This window comes from Melozone crissalis, unplaced genomic scaffold (genome assembly GCF_028551555.1).
Source record: "Melozone crissalis strain CALT ecotype California unplaced genomic scaffold, PUWL_Pcris_2 ptg000042l_1, whole genome shotgun sequence".
NCBI classification, from domain to species: domain Eukaryota; kingdom Metazoa; phylum Chordata; class Aves; order Passeriformes; family Passerellidae; genus Melozone; species Melozone crissalis.
The window spans coordinates 44,680,378-44,703,608 of record NW_026535820.1 but is presented as its reverse complement, the minus strand read 5'-3'; the positions used below and the strand labels follow the sequence as shown (position 1 = coordinate 44,703,608).

The 23,231-nt window shown below is 39.1% G+C and overlaps 1 protein-coding gene across 2 annotated transcripts in view; it reads right to left on the bottom strand.

The window, feature by feature from the left end:
* Positions 1-23,231, bottom strand: part of TRIO (trio Rho guanine nucleotide exchange factor) — a 244,065-nt gene that overhangs the window by 7,199 nt on the left and 213,635 nt on the right. The window contains exons 37-52 of one of the 2 annotated variants that reach the window (XM_054285315.1): positions 19,306-19,401; positions 17,040-17,188; positions 16,306-16,372; positions 14,793-14,896; positions 14,102-14,171; positions 12,522-12,611; positions 11,795-11,887; positions 11,151-11,201; positions 10,853-10,930; positions 9,727-9,918; positions 8,634-8,811; positions 7,031-7,803; positions 2,622-2,869; positions 1,682-1,820; positions 1,309-1,336; positions 321-483 (exon numbers count right to left, since the gene is read on the bottom strand). In XM_054285315.1, coding sequence (XP_054141290.1) covers positions 321-483; positions 1,309-1,336; positions 1,682-1,820; positions 2,622-2,869; positions 7,031-7,803; positions 8,634-8,811; positions 9,727-9,918; positions 10,853-10,930; positions 11,151-11,201; positions 11,795-11,887; positions 12,522-12,611; positions 14,102-14,171; positions 14,793-14,896; positions 16,306-16,372; positions 17,040-17,188; positions 19,306-19,401 — 2,519 coding nt within the window. Of the gene's footprint in view, positions 1-320; positions 484-1,308; positions 1,337-1,681; positions 1,821-2,621; positions 2,870-7,030; positions 7,804-8,633; positions 8,812-9,726; positions 9,919-10,852; positions 10,931-11,150; positions 11,202-11,794; positions 11,888-12,521; positions 12,612-14,101; positions 14,172-14,792; positions 14,897-16,305; positions 16,373-17,039; positions 17,189-19,305; positions 19,402-23,231 lie in introns of those variants that run through there. The other variant, XM_054285316.1, reaches the window with a different exon arrangement.

Here is a 23,231-nt window from a genome sequence, read left to right as displayed (position 1 = left end):
CAGGGTCTGTCACAGTACTGGCATGTCACAACACATGGTGACCAGGTCAGTGTGACAGACCACAATGGTTTCTGCAATAGCAAATGAAAAAGAGCACATTAATTTTATTTTGTTTTTAAAAATCAACTGATTATAATATTTTGTTACCCTAGCCATATGCAGAAGTTACACAACATTTCTGGAAAATCTCAGTGATGATGTATTTCTGCCTAAGAGCAACCCTATCCTCATGCCTCAAAGCCAAACGCTGTCCCACAGCAGGGGTGCAAATTAAAAACGTCACAGTTTGAGCAGTTCCTGTTGACCACGGCACAAATTACCTGTAGGAAATGCTGTGATGGCCGTCATTGCTCAGTGTATTATGATCAGGACCTTTCCAAGTAACTGAAGCCTTGGGGCGACCACAGACTTTACACCTAAGCACGATGGTCTCTCCTGTCTCACATGTTACCTCACTCAATGGAATTATAAACTCTGGGGGAACTGGAAAAAGAGAATTAATGGCATTAGGTAAACTGAAGCAAATACATTTAATTTCTATTCCTTGCACTGTTTTCTATTAGATGAAGCAGTACTTTAGATTTCCAAGGTTAATATATATCCCCTGCCCTTGGAGCACATCCATGGTTAGGCCCTCTGCTGGGGCTCTACAGAGCCAGTAAATTTTTCTCTACATGAACTTGGACACAACACAACTGCTGTGCCACAGATAACTCTGAAGCTTACCATGGTGAACCAAACACTCAGTTTATGGTAAGTGAGGAAAGTCATCTACACTGAAAAGTGCTTAAGGATGTGCTCAGCTAGGCTATCTTTATATCCAGCCAAGTTTGCAAAAAACACTTCATCCACTGAAGCACTTTAGTGCTTTCCCTTTTCCACAGGTGAAACTCAAAGACTTTGTTTCTGTCTATTAAACTAAAACCCCAGTTTGGCTCTGACCCCAGTGGGCCACAATCTCTGTCCTGATCTGCCTCTGCACTGAAGAGGTCCTGAATGTTCCCTAGGATGCAAGATTGAAAATAAAGCAGCTCCAACTCCTGGCCTTGTTACTTTGCAAATTCAGCAAGGTCCCACTTCCATACATATCATATGGTCTTTGAGTTTTATGTTGTTTTGAACTTGTGAACAAAAAAGTGTTTCTTGCATCTTAAAAAACAAATATGATGTATTTCATTCTATCTTATCTAAAAAGAGCCCACATATATTTTTGTAGAAAGCACTCAGTTCCTGACATAATTCATATCCAGCAAATAATGTTTTAATCAAATTTATTGACTGAAACTTTTAAAAATTAAAGCAACTTACCATCATAAATGTAATTGGGGTTGAGAAGCTGGAAAGGAGAAATTAAAGAATTAGTGTCCTGATAATCTTATAATAACGTAAAGAATGGTAGAAAACCAAGCACAGAGATGGACCAAAGTTAGCTGTACCCACAATATCCAAGAAACATTTGAATACTACCATTTCTGCACCACTTTATTCTTTTTGGGGTATCTTTTTTTTTGTATGATGTTTTCAGGTTTGAAGGTTTTAACTTGCTGTTTTCAGATTTGGCAGAAACTGTCCACTAAAGCCACTGATGCCTTTGATTCCTTCCTGTGAAGTTCTGACAGAAGCTACTTTTAAAGAAATCCCAACCCAACTTCTTTTGGAAGCGACACCTTTGAAGACTTACTTTTACAGAAACCTTGTTGGCAAGTCCTTCTCGGGATTTGCGATAACCATTTTCTAGCTTGCCTTCCCTTTTGCCGTCTTTATCTTTTTTCTCAGATTTCTTCCTTAGTCGGAGTGCTGTGTGCCAAGACGTTGACTTCCTGAACACAGAACACAAAACTCTGTTCAATTCTTTTCAACTCCCTGTTATGCCCTATACTATCTAGTTTCACATGGCATTGGGAAAGTATGTCAAAATGTTATTTCTATGTATTACAGTATAGTAAAATGAAATACATTAAATATTCCATAAGGGATGCCACCCTTGGCTAAAACTGTGAACAAGCTAGTAATGTAGTCTGAAGTTCAGTATTCCTTGAAATCATTGCTCAAATGGTAAATTTTCTATAGGAAAATGCAAATTGTCAATCTAATTGAACAACTAACAGTATGAAGCCCATACCAAATGCAGCCTTACAAAAGCTTTACACAAAATTCAAACTCAACTTTGATACAATTTCTTCCATTGCAGAGATGAAAGAGTTGTTCCTAGCATACAGTAATTTTCAATAGGCTTGTGGCTTAAAGCAGATATCTAGGAACTCTGAAATCTTGTTTTATTTGAACAAACATCCCCTGTTTTCCTAGACAAAAGTGTCTAGACTGGCAATTCATTCTATTAAATAAACAAGTTAAATTAAATGGTTTCTGCTCTTAGATAAGGCATTCTTCTCCCAGAAGACCAGGCTATTGCAACTCTTTATTAAAGAATATGTGCTTCTGGGATCTTTTTCACTAGCTTTATTTTGACGGTTGCTAAGAGACCTCTCCAGTACTTGTTCTGCTTGTTGCTCATTTATTTCTCCACGATCACATCAACTTTTGGCCTTAAACATTCCAAGTTTTCTCTAAATTGGAAGTTTTATTCCTTCCTCCCCTTCTACGCACAGCCAGGCACTCACTTGATGGTTCCATCAGGGTTGTCAATGATGATTGCACTGGTATGCCCCAAGACATAGCCGGGAATCCAGCCCTCGGCTGCGGGGCACTGATCGGTGGCGGCTCTGAACACCAAAAACATGTTCTGTTGGTTGCTGGCTAGAATCTGCACGACCTCTCCTTGGTAGACATTTATCTCATCCTCCTTCACTGCCGTGTAATCGTGTGTCACCAGCATGGTGGAGATATTGCTACTGCTGCTACTTTCACTCTGCAAGCGTCAATCAGAAGCAGAGAGAGCAGGAGGGAAAAAAAGGAGAATCGAGTTTAAAATTCATGAAGAAGACAGGCTGTTCTTGGCCTGCTACATTACCTACCTAATCCACTTGGTTTAAACTGTAGTCAAAGAAAAGAGCAATGTTTTCTCTTTTACCGTTGCCTGTGTCTGTTTATCTTGTGCATTAGTCTAATATTTGAACATCTTTATGTAGTGCTGCTGCACAAATTTATTCCCAATACAGTTACTCAATATAATTTCTGTTAACTAGGAGTCAGTTTATTCATAAATCGCAACTTCTCTTCCTTTCAAGCTCAGACACTGAACCTTGCATCTTCATCAGGCATCAAAACTACAGTACAAGCATGTGAGACAGTTTTTCACGGTCTTCTAAGTTCAGTTTCCAAATCATAATCATTAGCTCATAATCACTGGAAACTCCAACAATGAAAAATACATGTAGTCTTCCTAGCACTACCTGTCAGATCTCAGACACTGCCCTTGTGCACACAAAACGTGACAAGCTACAAAAGAACAAAACAGGGTTTTGACAGCATCTCTCAAAACTACAAGATTTATCTCTGGTTGCATCTGTATGATCAGGTTTATTCTTTTAAATGCAGAGGATGAAGTAAATTAGTGAAACAAGAAATTATTAATTTGACGGTCAAAATAGACCCACTAAACTGTAATAATCCCTTCTAATTGATTAGTGACTAAGATAGCTGAATGTTGTTACCTGTTTATAATACACTTTCAACTACTGTTCATGATTTTGTTCATTTCCCCAGCAAGCATTTGTGGAAAGCTAATTATGGCTGAGAAGGTGTACATTCAAAATCATATTACCTGAAGAACAAAAAGCCTACTCCTGACAATAAACCCACTGGAAAGTATTATTTTTTTTTAAGTAAGAATTACTTCGTCCATTTGCATCTATTCCTTATACAAGCTTTAATAAATAGAAATGTGAAAACTATTATCAGATTACACAACCTACTCCCTCAGTAATTATTTCTTTCTTGAAACAAGTTAAAATCAAGGTCAATGGCCTATTAATGATGTGGCATGAAATGTGTGTGTGTGTGTGTGTGTGTGTCTTTTGTCTCTGTTCTTACTTCAGACTGTTTCAGGTTATTCAGTGCCAGCGAGAGCTTGCTATGGCTCAGGAGAAGCTGAGCTGAAGAAGGAAATGAGTACCCATGTCCTGGGTACCCCCATTGCTTATAGAGCAGAACCACATTAGTACCCCACATGTGCTAGTAGCCAGTGGAAAGCTAGGCACACAGGATGAAAACAGCATCCTTTTTTATCTTTTTTTTCTCAAAACTGTCAAATGTTTCTCAAATATTGAGGAGATACAGAGGGGTTCATCTGACAGCCTGGGAGCCCTGAACACTGCGTTCTCTTGCAATCTGCTAAAGGCCTTGAACAAGTCACTCCATCCCTCTGTGCCTGTGCTTCCCTGAGGACTCTGGCTGAGAAACCAAGACATTTGGAATGGAACAGCCTCAGATTACTAATTTCATAGCATGTTTAACACCCTGATGCTTGGAGTGCCAGTGACTGTACATTTTATTCTAGCTGGACTGTTATATTCAAATGAGTGACTCAAAGCTTCTTTTTTGCCATATTAGAATGATGAAGCATATGCTACCTCAGTGAGAAAGATCTCATCGTGGATTTTAACTCTACTAAAGGATATTTACATTAATTTCAGATGCTGTATTTCCAGTGGAGAACTAATTTCTTTCTCTATTTAGAAGATGGCTGCATGGCCTTTTGTATTAGTAAGTCCTTTCTATGACTCAAGCAAACTGACAAGAACTGAACCAAAGAAATTAAATCTCATTATTTAAATGAGGATGACAACTTGCTACACTCTTTTACCTAGATGAAAAACAACTCTATTCAAAAAAGCAGCTTTTGTAGACTTCTCCTGTTAAGAATTCCAGGGAAAATGAAGGAAAGTTGCAGTATCAACCTAAGCCTCAAACCTTGCCTCACACACTATTCCTGAACATACTGTTTCTTAGGATGCAGCAGAATTTGTGTAACTGCAAGACTGACCTTTCTATAACATAACATTTCTTTCTGACATTTAAGTCTTGTAGGATCATAATAAACTCTGAATATTTCTTATGTTCAACGGGGACACTTAAATCTGTTAAATAAACAACTGTCTGGTAACTACTAAGTGACAAATGTTCCTGAGAATGTGTTTATACCAGAATTCATTCTCACCCCGGAGAGATAGCCTTTCCTTTTGCCTTGCAAGGAAGCAATTATTCTTGCACAGTAATGTTTTCTTACTGAAAGTACTTCTGGTCGTCACTGACCTCAACTATGGGATTACAGGAGGATCTACAAACAAAATATAGAAAGTTCCTCCCATATTCCTCAACTAGCAAAACTTACTCTTTTTTCTTCTTAGAAGTAATTTTTCCTTAAATAATCTACCATAGCCATATGTGCATGGGTATATCCATATAAAAATAGTTAAATTAAAATAAACCTTCACAACCCATTTTCTCCAACTTGTTCAATGTGGTGTAGAATACTGATGATTGGTCAAGAAATGAGGTTATAAATGAGGACTTATGGCCCATCTCAATTACCAAATAAAAGAGTTATAGAGCTGTAAACATAGAGCTGTGAAGCAGAATGCATGCATTCCAACAATACATTTTATAGTGAGATAAAAACAAGCAATGGTGTCTTTGCTGAGATAATATCGAAATCCAAATGTTTTGAAATCTCAGTGCCATCCCATCTTTCTCTTTTTCCTTTTTAATGCAGCAACCTGAATTAGTATTAAGCAAGTACCACCATCTTAATTCACATATTATGCAGTAAATGCAAAATACTCAAATTACCCCAGATTTTGCATTACATTACATCACATCACATTTTGCTAGACTGAAGATCAACACAAGACAGAGCTAAATCAAATAAAAAGTTGAAGGAAGATCAGGATAAAATTACAAAACATGCAAAGCATAATTTTTTTTTCTTTTGAAGCTATTATAAAAGGAAGTGCAAGAACTAAGAAGTCAAGAAAGCTTTGTGTGTTAAACAGTTCTATAAAGAAACACATGCATTTAAAAAAGGTCCAGCAAGTTAGGTGATTTGCAAAACTGGTATTGCATACCATTTGTGAGAGAGTAGAAAAAACAAACATTCATGAACACAATGCTTAGTGAGAAAAAAATCATATGTGAGTTATAAAAGAAAGGCACCATAACCTGCCTACCGCCTCCATGGCAACTGCCTCAACATTTTTGCTTTATATTTGCACATGCCCCAGTGCTGGCTGTGTTGCTTTCCTGGTGGATGTTATTAGGGATAACGTAGATTCTGTTGACAGCCTGGATTTCTACACAAACACACCAAGTGCACACTAAGAGGCTGAGTCTCCAGAAAACCGAAACCATTTCTTCTTACAAAGGAGAACAGACAAGTGGAGCGGGTAATCATTTGGGTTGTAGTAGAAGTAGGATTATTGTCGCTAGGCTTTGCTGGCCTATTTTGAGTGGATTGCAGGAAGCTTCCTTGATCAAACACAGGATTTAAAAAGAGATTGATGTATAACAATTAAGGCTGAAAGGAGAGGGGGGAAAAATAAATTAAGAAAAAAATAAAACTCAGCAGCCCAGGGAACGTAGATGTCTCCACGAAGTTAAAACTCAACAGGTCAATGGTGGCAAATTTGTGCGTGAAAGGGAAAAAAGCCCCAAGGCAATCCGCCAAAATCCTGAAGTCAGATTAAAGTGCTGGCACAATGCATACCCCAAAGTGCTCTGGCTGCCACGCTTCAGCATGTTAATTATGTGCCTTCAAATTAGAGACCAAAAAAGCAAGGACAGCGAGTTAGTAGGTATCAGCCTAGTGATCTATATTTTCAGCAGAGGCAGAAATCGCATCTAATGTTAGCAGTCGCTTTTGTGTCTGTATACATAGCCATGCTGGCATGTATACACACACACAGTAGACACTTGGTGTTTTAGTGTGCAGAAGATACCGGAACAGTTGATTATTTCAGAGCAGAACAGCACCGGAGAGCCAGAAGTTAGTACGGAGAATGATGGCAACGCACAAAAAGGGAGCATGGAAGGTTTTAGAAGAGCTCGCAGGACAGAGGTGCTCCGCTCTTACCCCATTACTCTGGGTGGAGTGAACTGACTGCTCGCTGGTCGAGGAGCATGTGCTCATGCGGTCTGTGTCCTTGCTGTGTGAAGAGTGGCGGTGGACCTGCCGCTGGAGGGAGTCATTGTCCCCAGGGAAAGTGAAGGAGCCAGGGCGGCTGGCAGGGGATGCTGGGATGGAGCTCCAAAAGGAGCCCTTCTGCAGGGGGCTGCTGGGTGGAAAGGTTTCCTTGCCAAAAGGAGAAGGGAAAGTCGTGGACAGAGGAGAGTTCATTGGAGAGATGGCTCCTGGCCTTGGCTTCCCAAGCGTCAGTGATCCTATGCTGTTCCTTGTTCGACTGTCCTCTGAGATTCCACGTGAGTCTTTCTGGGCTCCATCAGCTGAGCCAGAAATGTTTCCTGCTGTCTTCCTGGGACTTTCAATAACTTTCATCTTGGGAATCTGTTCAGCTTCTCTCTGAGGACCATCCGGCTCTGCACTGGGAGGGTGCCTGTCTGGCTGGCTCAGGCCAGTTTCTAAAGAGGTGTTGTAGTGTGGCAGGGAGTGATTGTGAATGGACATACCTGACATCTTGTCTGCCTCTGCTTGGGCCGAGGCTGCAGAGGAGACCAGGACTGGGGAATGGTGTCTGACAGGCTGGGGGATCCGGGATGGCCGGCTACGGCTGGAGCTGGGGATGCCAGTACAGCTGCTGGGGCCGCCGCTGTTAGCGCTGCCGCTCCCGCCGCCGCCGCCTCCACCACTGCTGTGGTTCCTCTGGTACTCGATCGGGGACGTCAAGGCTGCAGTGGGGGCGAGGGGGGAGGCGGTCAGGGGAAAGGGGGCAGGAGAGGGAACAGGAACAGTTTAAAACAGACAAGTCTACTGGCAAAAAGGGGAGTGCTGCTCAAATAAATTTCCTTAGCAGTGGAAAGATGCCACAGACCTCAAGTCGCTTTTCTGTATCTAACCTTCATGACCTGCTGCATCTACCAATATTAAAGATTACAAATCTGAAACTAAGAAGATGTTTTCCTCTAGGATTACACTGTCAGCCAGCAGCCAAGTTGGGAAAAAACAGGTGTCACTCCACATTCTCTGCTTGTTGTTACTCGTTATAACTGTATAAAAAAATCTAGGTTGGAACAAAAACCGATAGATATAAAAATAGAGCAAAACCCTTTTAGTGTCACAGAGGATGATACCACCTTCTACTTTTCTCCTGCAGAATCTGAATGTTGCTGCCACAGTAAGATGCAACAACAATGGCCACCAAAATAATAGAAGCAAAACATATTCTGAATAGATGCTTAAAATTCCACTTGAGTTTAGCCTTTAAAGGCTTGCAGTTGCTTAAAAGGGGTACACAAGCTCTCAACGGATGGCACCTATCTCGATTCACTCCTACAAAACATTTGGAAAATTTCACCAAGAGAACACCATGTAAATTCAGACTACCACTCTCATAATAAATGCAAGCATCTGTTCTGAAGCAGAAATGCAGCACACGTCCCCCAACTGTTCTGTATTAGCTCAGGAAAAAGGCAACTTGCAAAACATTTCAAAGCCAAGAAAAAAGAGATGAGAGAAAAGTCATCCAATTACGAACTTTCAGTAAAAGAAAATAATTTACCATTTAAAAAGTTGCGCTGGTTTTCCAAAATTTGGTTAATTTCATGGATCCATAACTGGCGGACTCCCGGACTGGCAGAATGCAAAATAAAGGTCTCCGTGACATCGCCCGTTCTTGATGTTAGTGCAAATTTACATGGATCGCTGTCCACATTTTCCTCCAGAGAAAGGCAACTCACCTTCATGAAAAAAAAAACCAACATGTATTTTATGGGAAACATACCTTTAAAATCTCTTTCTTAGGAGTTTAGAGTCAGATCTTCAAATGACAACCACTCATTCCTGTAGCAAAATTATACCATGAAACGAAGTTACTTAATTCCAGTAAACGAAGAATTAGTGTACAGCTTACTGACACACTGTGCCTGAACAATCTCCAGCAGGTCAGCATGGCTGAATGTTCTCCATCCCTCACTTTCCTTTCAGATTAGTTAAAATGCTGGGCCTGCTGTGGAGCTCTCTCTACCACCGGCCCCCACTAAAGGCTTCAGCTGCAGATACAGCACAGCCTTGTACCTGGCTGTTCAGCCAGAGCTATGAACAGGTTCAGGTGGTAGGCAGAGCACCAAGGTGAATTAGGGGAAGCAGGGTCCACCCAAAACACTTCATAAGGGCTGCTGACTTCTAATATTATCAGTTTTTTTCAGGAAAATCTTGAAGTGAGGAAACACTTACTTTGTTTGAGGAATATCTAAGAAGGTCGCACTACTTACAAATGTTATCTACATATTTGGGTATCATAAAAGATACAAAAAGAGTTATTTTCTCTACTGGCAATGACTTCGCAATGTGGTGTACACACAGCACAGAGCTGAAAACTAAACTTTGTGAATACTTGTCCAGCACTTTGTGCCAGAAGACCTGCTTTGATATCCTTCATGTAGGAGGCATCAGAGTACTGGGATCCAAAGATCTCCACCTAACACTGGAGTGACAACAAATTCAGTAGGAAGTAATTTCAGGAAATGACTGGCACTTCATTGTGCTCTAGGGTTGCACACCTAGCTGTCACTCGTGACTGCCCACAGAATGAGAAACTGTTACCTTAGCAGAGTTTGTGCAGGGGACACAAAAGACTCACACACAACAGTTACCTTGATACTGTTTTTAAACAAGAATCCGGGCATGGAGAAACCTTTCTTTTTATCTAGCAGCTCACTGAAAATGACAATCTGCTCAAACAGGAAGACCCGTCTCTCCTTGCAGCGTGGCAGAAGTCCTGCATCCTGGTCTGTAACCAAGAATGTGTCCTGGAGCAGGAGCTTACCCTGGGCTACAATTTTACCCTACACACAGAGGCAAGAAAAAACACATTTAGTGAACTTCTTTTCTCTTTCTCCAACCAACCTTTTTGAGCACGTGTTCATGACAAATAGCATCGTGTACTTCCCATCTTCCAACTGTTATTGACCACTCTATATTCACTTCTCCTCCTATACACAAGATATTCTTGCGCTCTTTCTCAAAATAAACCAAACGCCAAAAAGAAAAAGAACCACACACACACACAAAAAAAAAATAACCCAAAAAACCCAAAACCAACCAACCAACCAACCTCAAACCAAACAAAACAAAAAAAAACCCAGACCAAACTCCAAAAATCCACTCCACCCTTTTCAATTCATCCTGCATTTTGAGGCTTGGAACACAAAGGCTTTCGTTTCTCTATTCTGAATAACTCCAGCAGTTACTCGTATAATCTTCCAGGGTGCTGAGTAGGGGCAGATCTCAAGTTCATGTCTGCATCACACAATATAAAGAGCTTTGCAAATAAAACATGTGACTGTGGCCTGGCTGATGCATCCTGCTTCAGTAGCCAATTTCCATCTCTTCTAGACTTAGCAAGGAGGGTTACAGTTGCCTCAAGTACATGAAGGACCTTAATGACTCCTCCTTTGTCTATACTACTGAAGTCAGGTCTGCTCACCTGCTGATAGCTGACTATTTCACTGTTTTGCAAGTCTTTAGCCAATAAAGGAACTGTAGTAAGATTGGTCCTTTCTTGATTTTGCAGAAGGGCTTTACCTAATGTGACTGATACAGGTAATGTTTCCCAGGAAAAAAGTCCTTGGCAGGGCTAAGACTTGAATTTCATTTACTGCTTGTTGCACCAGCTAACCAGATAGTGAAGAAGCACTGCACACTTTTCTCCCCACAGTGTTAATGATTAATTTCTAGAGAACCTGACAAAACCTCTAAGCAAAACTCCAGCCAACTTACATCAAATCCTTGCAGGCGGCCAACATTCATCATGTCATTACACCGTTTTGGCACTATACACATGACCTCTACAGCTTTCTGTTCAAGACAAAAAAAAAGTCAAAGCTTTATTTTCCAAATGACTTAGCAGCATAAAATTTTGTTTCATTTTATATGGTTGCTTTAGAACAGAAATGCAAGAAGTAAACACTTATAATCGCTTTCTCAGGAAGATCAAAAAAGGAAAGTGACTCTGCCAAAACAAAAGAAGTTCTGAGTTAAAAGAATTCATATCACTAAGAGAAAATGCCTTAAGTACCTCTAGTTCTGTTGTGTCAAGATTAGCTTTTTTAGAATACTTGAGGAAGTCCTGAAAAAGAAAAAAAAAAATCAAGTAATATTTCTTTTCTCATTAATCATCAAGAAGAAATCTTAGAAAATCTGAATTTGATGGCCTCTATCAGAATATGACAGACTGCAGAAGACAACCATTTGGATTTAACTCATACAAAAACATATGGTAAGGCAATGATCTCTGTGCTACACAGGGCTGCTCTTCAGTAAACACTTATGTGATATTAAATTGACTGCAGGTGTAGCTGGAAAAGCTGTGATGAGTCCCAACAACTTCTATCACGTGTACATCTGAAAACAGTTGAGAGTTTCTTCTCCTATTCCTATGACCCTGGTAAAAATTTTAAACATTTCCATGGCCTAAACACTTGGTCTTTAACTATTAAAAGAAAAAACAAATTTCTGCCCAAGCCATCTACTGCAATTTTTGTAACTATCCCAATGTGCTCAGAAAATAATCATATGGCATTGCTTACAAATCTGGGTTCTGTTAGGGAAAGGAGTGGGAAAACATCAGCATTAAAAATTTTCTTAAAAAAGAAAACCTATCTGTTAACACATCTATAACATATCTATTAACACAACTCATTCATCTCAACATCCCTTTACCTTTAGTAACAGCTGGTATTTCATAATTCTCTGCACAGGTTTTATTAGCAAGTCTGTGAGCTGAAGTCTGTGGCCCAGGCGTTGCTTTAGATCCTGAGAGTTGTAAAACAAACGTTTTTGTTTGTTCAGTTAGAAAGACCCTTATTTTGTTGAGTTAGAAACACAGCATATGTATCAGTATATGGAGATAAATACATATATATATAAAAGCAAGGATATATCAGTATTAATTGTTATCACATCAGAAATTGGCAAAAGTAAAAAAAAATAAATATAATCTTCAGTTAGCAAAAGCTGGAGTCATTCCCCTAATCACTGTTGCTACCACGGTATTCCCTTCTGCAAGCATCTTTCACCTCTTTTTGACAAGGCTTCAGAGTGAAATGTAATTTTTCAGTCACAGGTTGTATACAGCCTATTTTCAACAGTGATCTCTGCTTATCCAGAATTGCTATTTATTGCTATATAAAATGCACTGGTAACTACCTGGGCTAAGGCTACTAAGGACAAGACTCTACTGATTAATTAATATCTTATACTTAACCTTTAGTTTTCCTCTCTAGGAGTCTGTATCAGATTTGAGAAATCAGAACAGAAATGGCAAGAAATTGCAATTTAAAACATTAACAACAATATCTGCTGCGTTTGTTTTTCTGGGTTTTTTTTTCTGGTTTGATTAACAGATTTGATAATCTTTCACCTCACATATCCCATCTCATGAACTTACCTCAAAAAACGTATCAATGTATTCTGAGACAATGTGCTCAGACTTTGGTTTGTTTTGGCAGTAAACTATGTACATGTGCAACCTTCTCTCCTAGAGGAACAAAGACACAAAATGATACATCATTATCCAGAAAAATACATGACAGATTAAAATGGAGTATTATTTTAAGAAGTATGCCAATTTATATGTATGAACTTAAAAAGACCCCTTAAAGGAAAAGAAGCAGTTACATACGCAGAAATTACAGACCTGAAAACACATTTATTTGGGAACATCGTTATGATTTTAGAAAGGCAACACAAGTGAAAAAAATTCCCACAGCTATAAATCCTCCTGAATGACAGGTGTTCAGAGATGATAACTCAGCAGGTCCCACAACAAAGTTAAGCATGAAAATAGTTCTATTTTTCTTTCACCAAGAGCCATGGAAGGTTTGACAAGATGACCCCACAGTGATCCATTCCAACCTTACTCAGTCCGTGATTCTGTAATGGAGCCTTTGAAAGATAGTACTTTTTATTCTATTTTAATAATGTGATTATTATCAAAATTTATTAGAATAATCACCTTCTCCTGTTTACATGTATAAAATGGTTAGGAGAAAACTTTCATGTCTTTTATTTAATATTGGCTGTCCTACTGGAGTTTGGATGGGGATGTAGGTGATGAAGCCTGGAAATGGAAGCACTAGCATTTTTTTAACTCTGATCCTTTATCCTGTGCACATGCTTTTAACACCAAAGCAACAGAAAAAGAGAGAGGAAATAGCTTCTGCCTTTAAGATTTATTCTTGATTACTGACATTGCAGGTTAAGAAATACAGACATACCTACTCCAAAATCTTTCCAATCACTTTGCTAGGATTTGTTTGGGGTTAGAGGCTTTGCTTCCCAGAGACTTACAGAGTACTGACCAGTGAAGATAAATGGTAAGAAAGAAATGAAAAAATAAGATGGAGATTGGAAAGGCCACAGGACACAGATTAAGAACAGGAACTGAATCATTGTGTTCTAGCTGATAGCGTTTTGCTAGAGGATGCTGTAATAGCATCACAGCTTGCTTTTCCATCTGGAGTGGTAAAGGTGCCTTTCAAAGACAATTTAATTACAAATAATACCAGGAGAAAGTAAAACAGCAATCAGAAACAGGGAGAGCTAATTCCTACAGGTTTCTCACTTTGCCAGTGACAAATTCCCGTTAGGAGAAAGGATACAGAACTAGAACACACTCAAACTGGAAGAAGAATGAGCCTCTTTCCTATTTTTATTTCTTATATTCCATGCTATTGCATGGAGACCTGGGATTAGAAGGCAGGTATCATATGAAATGATGATTCCCTTGCACCAAAGTGTAACTGAATAGAGAAATGGGGCCCACATCCATGTTCCCTCTCCACAGGAAGTTAGTGGGGACAAAGAGTAAAATATTTACTACTTCTATTTAAGCTCTTAAAAGCTACCTCTCCACCTTTACAGGTGAAGAACATTGTACAGCACTTTCTTAACTGTGTTGTACTTAATAGTCAATCATGTTGGCCAGTAGCAGCAATAGAGTTTGCCAAAAGAGACACTTGTACTTACATGTTTAACAAACAGGGATCCCAGCTTTTCTGGATCTTCAAGGCACTTCTCCAACTCTCCTAAAAAGAAGCTGAACATAAACAGAATAAACACTTTTTTCCTGACATCACACATTATAGTAACAGGTAATTGAAAGGCAAAGTGGTCTTACTGCAAGGCAAGACACTTTGGTGTCCCCTTCAGCAGCATTGGATATTAAGGTATGTCCAAACTGACAATGGTTAACAGTGTAATATTTCAACACAGCTTTTTAAAAGGACATGTTGAATCCATGCCAAGATGAAAAAAATACCTGGCATTCACTAATAAAATGATTAAATTTAATATATATTGATTGAAAGCTTTCCCCTTCCTAATCTGAATGCTTGTGATGCTAGTATCGCCTTGCTAACCACCCCTAACAAATTCTTTAGACTGTATTGTTAGAGAAAAAGTAATATACACAGTTATGTCAATATAAGAGATTATCAGATGAAGTACTTGCTCTCTCTCTCTCTATATATATATCTATATGTATATATCTATATATATATCTAAATCTATGCATCCTTCTTTAAAGTGAAACATTTGTAAGCTTAAGTTACATTTTGTACAACTCAAACCACAAAACCAACTGCATTTACCTTGTATCTGAATATCTGAGGAAATAATTCCTAAAGTCAATCTAGTATTTTTTAGGTACAATACGTACTCTCTGTGCCAGTCATAAATCTGGTGAATGTTTCCAAATACAATCTTGTCTTTGCCTTTCATATCATCAGGTACACCATCTTCCTTCATAAGTGCCATATAACCCTGCAACAGTCCAAGTGAATCCACTGTAAACATTCTTACTTAAAAAAAAAAATAAACAAGTTGTCTTCTAATGCCCCTTTTCCCAGAAGATGCCCAATGGCAACAACTCCTTGGGACACAAAGCCAAACCAGAAAACTGTTCTATAACACAGCATAACAAAGCACAGACACAAAGCATCACAAATTGAGGTGAGGCTGTCTACACAAGAGTGCTAGAAAAATTAATTCACTCTGTCTAATTTAGCCTGCGTGAACAGGCTCGAAGCACAAAGGAAACTTCCACAGCCCTTCTCCTTACTGCCTGAAATGTCAGAGTCACTGAAGTGCCTCCTGTGCTGCTTTGCTCTGTGTCTCTTATTCCACTCACACTAACCCCACACCAACGTGCACTGAGGAGGAAACTGCCCATGGGACTGCACTCCATGGACTACTGCTTGCAGTATGAGCAAACCCAAGACAAAAAAATTAAAAATCAATTCCTTTAGCAAGAATTCTCACTGCAATAAAGTTCCTCTTACATTTTTCCATAGTCCTGTCTTAGTTTTGGTGTCTACACAGCTGTCTCACTGAGCAATTCTACCATATAGTTAGACTGGGAGTGTTTTTACATTTTGTAATATTCATGTAATACTATTCCTTCTCCCCCCTCCCCCGCCAGGTAGTTCTAGTCCTAAATAGCCAGGCCTGGTTTTGGTTTGCCAAGTGTATGTTTTGATGTCGAGCATTTTCATCAGATATTACTTACAAAAACACATCTATTCAGACTCCTAATGCACCCTTTAAATACTGTAAAACACTATCACAATGCTGATCTTTTTTTCCCTCCCTGCCTCCAAAACAGAGTTTAAGAATTAAACTATATTAGGCTAAAATTTACTGTCGTGCTCACTCTTTCTACTCTTCCAAATGCATTTTGTTGGTAGCTGCAGACTGAGGGGAGATATGTGATGTTATCTCATTTTACAGAGGGGGAAGCTAGGAAGTCTAAGAGAATCCTAGTGGTAGAAGAGGAAGGAGGACTTTCAAATCTTAGATAGCTGCTCTGTATGCTGAGGTACATTTTTTTGGGTTTTTTTTTTTTTATAATTTAGATGTGCTAAATAAACCCACTATCTACTAGGGTAACATTAGGCCAGCAGTAGGAATTGGAAAAAAAAAAAAAAAGGGCAGAGAACTACACTCTTCAAAAGAACAAGGTAAACACAGTAACAGGAAAAAGGAGTAAAATGTGATGTAGCATTTTTATACAATAAAAGCTTACAGGAGGGAAAACTCAGAAGGTAAACTTTCACATTTTTAGTCTCTTCCTGTGTATCTTTTTGAAAAACATAGTGAGGTTCAAGCTGCATAGCTGGTTAGTAACACATTTAAAGAAAAAGAAGAAATCAAGAGAATTAAAACCATCATACCTCAACTACATAGCCCAGATCTCTCACGTAATCTCTCTCTGTCTCCACTAATTCCTGTAAGACATAGCTACAATGGAAGGAAAAAGGTGAACAAATATTAAAAAATGAAATAGATTTTTCCAGAGGATTAATGGCATACAACTTTTTCAACATTTGCAGTCACATATGTTTGATAGACAGAACTGAAATGGAAGAATTAATGTACATTGGTTCTTAGCAAGATACTGCTTTGACTTTGAAACTGGACAAGGCTTGCTTCTGTTTATCTAAAGTCAGATGCTTTCTTAAACATGACATTTAAATTAAACATTTAACTATTGTTTAAAATAAAATGCTATTATGTCTTTGGTCTGGAGACTCTTAGTTGTGCGGACGGTTATTTCCACACACAAGTTTAAATAATTTGAAACCAGGCATGTTTTTATTCTACCATGGTAACAGTTTACTACTACATAAAGAAATTAAGCATGGGTTGGAATAGAATGAAAGGAATGACTATTATTTTCAAACCTAATAGACATTTGGACATCTAAAGATCAGCATCTTCCCAAGTAAATGAGAGTGACAAGCAGCAGAAGTCAAACACAGGTATGACTAGAATTAAAAATCACAGATTGAATGTCACATGCTTGACATATAATACAAGTCCTCCCATTTTCAGATTAATAGCCTCTGCTGCCAGCTCAAAATAAGCATTGAAAAAAAAAAGGAAAATTGAAAAAAAATGGTCTTACTGTCGCCTTTTTAAGGAGCTGGATTTCCTTTCCTCCATCTCATCTATGGGTGATGAGGAGGATAGAAGGGAGTTATCTGAAGGGTTGAAGGACGGACTGCTGCTGTCACCTTGATCTACCAACAAGGAACTTGGACGGTCCTCCAGAGCCTGGGAAGGTATTCCAGAGTCAGCAACAATGATTGATTTCTCCTTTATTCACAAGAGACATTGCAAGCTGCTGAATAGCAATCTATGGGAGATCAATTACTTTTATGTCTCTTGGCAATGCAAGTCACAAGCCTCCAGGAAACCAGGCAACAAGATGGTTTTCCATGACAACTGAGCCTTTGAAGCACATTTGAGAAGCACATTTGAGATGACAGTCTTCCCTTCACAGGAAAATAAAGGAGTTGAACTGGTTTGAGCAGCAATGGCTAAAAGTCGGACTCTCCTGCTCAGGACGCAAATACTTCTATGGTGGGAGTGGCACAAACATGTCCTCATAGCCAGGGATTAAAGTGTATTTGTCCTATTTGACTTCTGGCATTTACAAGTTACTTTCAACAATAAATGGGACAACTTTAAAGGAGATTTTTATGATGTTACATTTTTAACTCAAGAGAAGTGGTGTTCTCTGTCAGACATTTTGGTTATCTTAATAAAAACCAAAATAGCATCTCTGTGAAGAAAATAATGACTTCTACACTGCCAACGTTGTTTATGAGCTTGTTCAGATCCTAGGAAAAAAGTCCCTGTATCCTCTTCTAGATACACTATCTCCTTACATAGACTCCACAGGCTTCTGTTTGTATAAAAGATGAAGAAGCCATAGGAGGAAATAAAACGAACATCTTCTATGAAGTATTCATTGGATTGTTTTAATTCAAGCCCATCACCTTGGATCAAGCTACAGCTATGTATCACATTTTCCTTGCATGTGACAGAGCCTTATTGCAAGGCACATTTACTTCACCAGGGTGGGGTTGAGCTATAATCTATTTTCTTTCCTCACAAAAAATAAAAACCAATAATGACACTACTAGCCCAAAACCCAGGGGAAGCTGAACTTTGGCTAAACTGTGCAATGAGAACATCTCCTGCAAGGACTTTATGCATGGATCATTAAGTTCTACCCACTGCTAGGCAGCCTGAAAGACACACGGTGTTGTAAGGACTACCTAACTTTCCATTTACAAAAGACTGTTGAATTTCCCCATAGATTACTTTGTATTCATCCTGCTGGTGTAAGAGAAGTAAAAGGCAAAGTTAATACCCAAGGGAGTACAGTAATTATTTTATACAATAATGTAATTTTCTCTGAAAATTACATGAGAACAGAAAATAAGATTCCTAGGTCTGAAAGTTAAAGCTGCTTCAATTTAGAATGAACCTGGAAAATATCAACCACATGGGGCTGCCATGCTGCAATTCTTTGCAGTTTTCACAAAGGCACTTCCTATTGAGCCCAAGAGGAGCTATGCTGCAAAAGCTGTATTTAAATGTTTTGAGGAAATCCAGAATTGCAGAGGGACCTCTTGAGACTATACAGTTCAATCTCAAATAGGGCTAGCCAGAGAAGTTTTTCCCAGACTGGGTCAAGCTGGATTTTGATTACAAAGGACCTTCCTGGAATTAGGCATATAATGAGGATCTTCAGAAACATGAAAATTTTAAAATGTGTCAATGGCAATCTTCAGAAACATGGAAAACGTAAAACATAGAAAACTAAAAAAAGCTGACACAAATTCCTCCTACTTAATTTATTAGCAAGGATGGAGGCACTGACATGCAAAATGATCCCTTTACTCTCTTACTCATTTCTTCAGTATCATGTTGCCTAAAGAATGACAGGTAACATAAATATTTCTGTCATTAGGGTTACCTGCTTAACTGCTAACTTAAAAAAATTTGCAATAAATTTAGTTTCAGGGATTCTTCTCATAAAGCTCTTTTAGTCTAAGACCCTGGGTCTTTGCATTAATTCCACTAATAGGAAATTTTCTTTTGACAAATAGGACATACTTAGTAGATTTTGCACCATTTCCTCTCTTCCTCTTATTTATTACTTTTTGCTCCTTTACATTGCCATTTACCTACTCAGCAAATGCTTTTTTACAAAAGAGAGTGTGTACAAAATCACCCCATACATCAACCCACAAAGCGACTTCTGAAACAGATAGCAAATTTTACAAGTCAATGTAAAACATGCAGGTTTTCTTCAAATAGCAAGCTGGGACTTGAAGACACAAGTTCTTTAGACCTGTGCACCTGCTGGTCAGTCTCACCATTTTACTTTTGACGAGCTCTTCAATGGCACTGACGAGTTCTGCAGCACTGGGCGTCTCGGAGCTTGTCGGCCGCACCAGCAATCGGGAAGATGTCTGTGCAAGGACACAAAGGAGGGAGAATCCCAGAGTTAGCCCGGTTCTTGCTCAGTGATCAAGAGACTTCACTTCTCTGTCAGACAAAGGTACCTGACATGTACTGTCAGTGCCACATAGCACTAAGATCCTCCCTTCCAACATGAGCAGCCGGAGTTGGAAGTTCCAAGTAAACCCCATAGAACTTAAATGCTGGGATAAAAATTCCTGTTCCTACATGCAATAGAAATCGAAGAAATATAATTGCTGATAATTCCTGGCAAATAGCTATGAAAGTTGCCTCAGCTGACCCAATGGACAACAGTTTGTTAACCTATGTTGTTGCTGCTTAAACAAAGCAACAACTGAAGAACACTAAGAGAAATCAAGAAGACTTGAAATAAAGGAGGAAGCATTATTATGTTAAGAAAATATACACCAATAACTCAGGGGCATTTACTTTTCTAAAAGAGCTGGAGTATATTGCCCAGATTCAGACGGGAAATTGAGCTCACCATTCCTTGTGCCATCCATTTTTCCCAATGGTATGTGTAGAGCACAGAAGATCTCTGGCCTCATAAGCTATAAAATGCCAGTTTATAGATACAACTGAAGGTAAAAGGTGTTCACAGTAAAGGATTCTGGGAGAAGGCCATTAAATTCAGCCTCAGTAATTTGCAAACAGAGTTGTTTGCATATTACATTTATCATTTAGTAACTGGAAAGTGGAAACAGGGTGTAATATGAACTGTACTTCATATTACGAACAGCACAGTGAGCATCATGCAGCACAGGGCAAGCTGTCCTGCAAACGTTTCCAACAAACCAGACAAAGAAACGGCACAAATAATGACTCAACACAAGAGGTTCTGTTCAAATCAAGCATGGGTGTAGCAAGACTCCCTATAAGTAAACACACACACACAAAAAAAGAATACACAGATTTTAGGTAGTTTGCCTTGTATTTGCCTTATTTGGAAAGGAAAACAGGAGCTGGGTAAGCAAAGGAAGTACAGATAACTTTAAACGGAAAGATATGGGAACTGAGCCAAAGCAGAGACAGAACACAAGTCAACATAATGCTGCATCAGAATTTACAAAAAGAGAAAACAAAAAGCAAAAATAATTAGTTTCATATTAACACAGCTGATCTTGAAACTTTTAATACTGCTTATCCAAAAATTAAATGCAAACAACTTTTAAATTGCCACCAATTGCAAATCCATGAACTGTGCAATGATTCTGCTGAATGAAAGAATGCATATAGTGTGCAGATGAGCTCTTAGGGGAGAAAATGGTTGTGTTATTTAGTGCTGTTAGACAAATCAGCATGGCCTAACACATGATGTTTGCATGCACACCAAAAACTGAGCAATCCCACAAGCTGGCCTGTCTTTTAGGCAATTTACACGCTCCTGACATCTGACTGTTGACCAGGTTTTCCACAGCTGTGCCTGCTTGTGGGTTTCCACTTTGGGTGCAGAGCTCAGCTTACTCTTAAAAAACAACTGTCAGTGTTGAAATCAGGTTCTGGTTATGGTCTCTTTTATTGCTCTGTTGGGGTATGTGGGATGTGAAATAAAACTTCAGAACTGTGATTTCCAGTGCCTGTGGTTATATCACATATAATCTGAAAAAGAAGGAGCTGCATACATAAAACTCCTTGGTGACTTTCCTGATGATGTACTCTAGGAACAGAACACATCCCTTGCCCAAAAAAGACGGAAAAGCTGGAGGGGGCAACTGAGCTCATGCAGGTATGAGGTGCTGCTAGGAGCCCACAGCAGGCTGGAAAGGAGAAACCCAGCAAACAGGGAGTTTTCAGCACTGAGCAGGAGCTCTGGAGAGGAAGAAATGCTGGCAGGGAGGCAGAGAGGAACGCCAAGTCTCTGAGGTCACAGAAAGGAGGAGACATTCCTTGAGATCCGGAGTAGCTGAGCAGCCCAAGAAACCACCCAGCATGGCAGGAATGTGAAGAAGGACTCCACCCAGAAGACAGACAACTGGGAACTTGTTTGCAAGCTTTTTATTAATCAGTAACTCTATCAAGAGAGCCAAATACCTTCTCCTGGGTAAAACTTTGCTCTGGCTTCTCACTTCGGTGTTCCAACAAAGCATTTACTTTAGGTGCTAGAAGTTGGTGGTGTGTGGACTTCAGGGAGGCACACAACCTCCCAGGATGCCCCATGAGGGGACCTTTTCCCTCCAACCATGAAGGATAAATATTGCATAATAACAACATATTGCAGAAGAATACCTATTTACATGCTTTGGAAAATTATGGTCATAATTTTTGGTATAATTTTATATTAATAATTATGATATAATTTTAACTTTATCAAGTTTTAACTTCTCTGAAGTCTTCTCTAAATGTAGTTTCACCTACTTTAAAAACTGCCCCAACATGCATTTGCTGATGTGGGTGCATGTTAACCTTTTAACAAGTTGTGCTGGTTTTGGCTGAGGTAGAGCTAATTTTCTTCACAGTGGCTGGTATGGGGCAGCATTTTGGATTTGTGCTAAAAAAAGTGTTGATAACATGGAGATGTTTTTGTTATTGCTGAGCAGGTCTCACACAGAGCCAAGGGCCAAGGCCTTTTCTGCTTTTTTGTACTGTCCTGCTGGTGAGGAAGCTGGGGCTGCTTGGGAAGAGACACCAAGGGGTCTCACCAGGACAGGTGACCCAAACTGAGCAAAGGGATATTCCAGACTATGTGACACCATGCTCAGTGTAAAAAGTGGAAGGAAGGAGGGGACATTTGGAATGATGGCATTTGTCTTCCCAAGTCACTGTTACACCTGATGGCGGCCTGCTGCCCTGGCGAGAGCTCAACACCTGCCTGACCATGGAAAGCAGTGAATTAATTCCTTGTTTAACTTTGCTTGTGTGCATGGCTTTTGCTTAACCTCAATCCACATGTTTTCTGTCTTTACTTGACCCATTCTCTCCCTGACCCCACTGGCAGGGGAGTATGCAAACAGCCGGGTGGTACTTGGTGGCTGGCTGGGTTTAAACCACAACAGCAGTGAAAATAAAATTGGAGATGGAAAGGTACTTAAAGAGTCTTTCTCCACTGTAGTACAGGTCTGACTTTGAACCAGAAATATACAACTAAGCAGACATTAGCTTACAAACATATCCCTTCACGTAAATGTTCTTTCTATGTAAAGAAGTCTATAACCAAATTAATTTTTCTGTGGAAAACTTGTTATAATATTTGTATATCAGTTGTTTTCTGTCACTGAAGGAACATGCAAATATGGCAGCTCATCAGCAAGAGCTTAAACATATTTTCACCAACATTATTTTCATCTTATTTCTAAATTTAAAGCTGAGATTGTTCTAGCAAGATAACATTCTCTCAGCTTTTAAAGCTGCCTATTTTTGCTTGTTTTGTTTCAGGAATGTTTCCCAATATATTAACTCTTCAACTTGTATGCTATACTTTGTCAAATCAGAAAGCATGTAGGAATTGAATACATGCACATTATAAGAATTTCGACCCTACAAACAACAGCTTCAGGAAAGAGTAAGATTCCCACTGAAAGGCAGTGTTTTTAAAAGGAAATAAAAGAAAGAAAAAATAAATAAGATCCACTAAAGTTATGAATAACATGAGCACCACTGAGAACACACAGCAAGCAATCTCAGAATTCACTAACAATATTCAGTGCTGTAGATTACAATTTTACAAAATAAAAAATTTTAAGGAGCAAAATGGCAAGAAAACAATGTGCATATTTGCTGCACAAGTCCCGATTATTTCCATTTTAAACCCCGCTATTTCCAGACCTGATACTTGTCCCTTAAATGTCTGATCTCGGTTCAAAATTGAAATAAACTCTCTCAC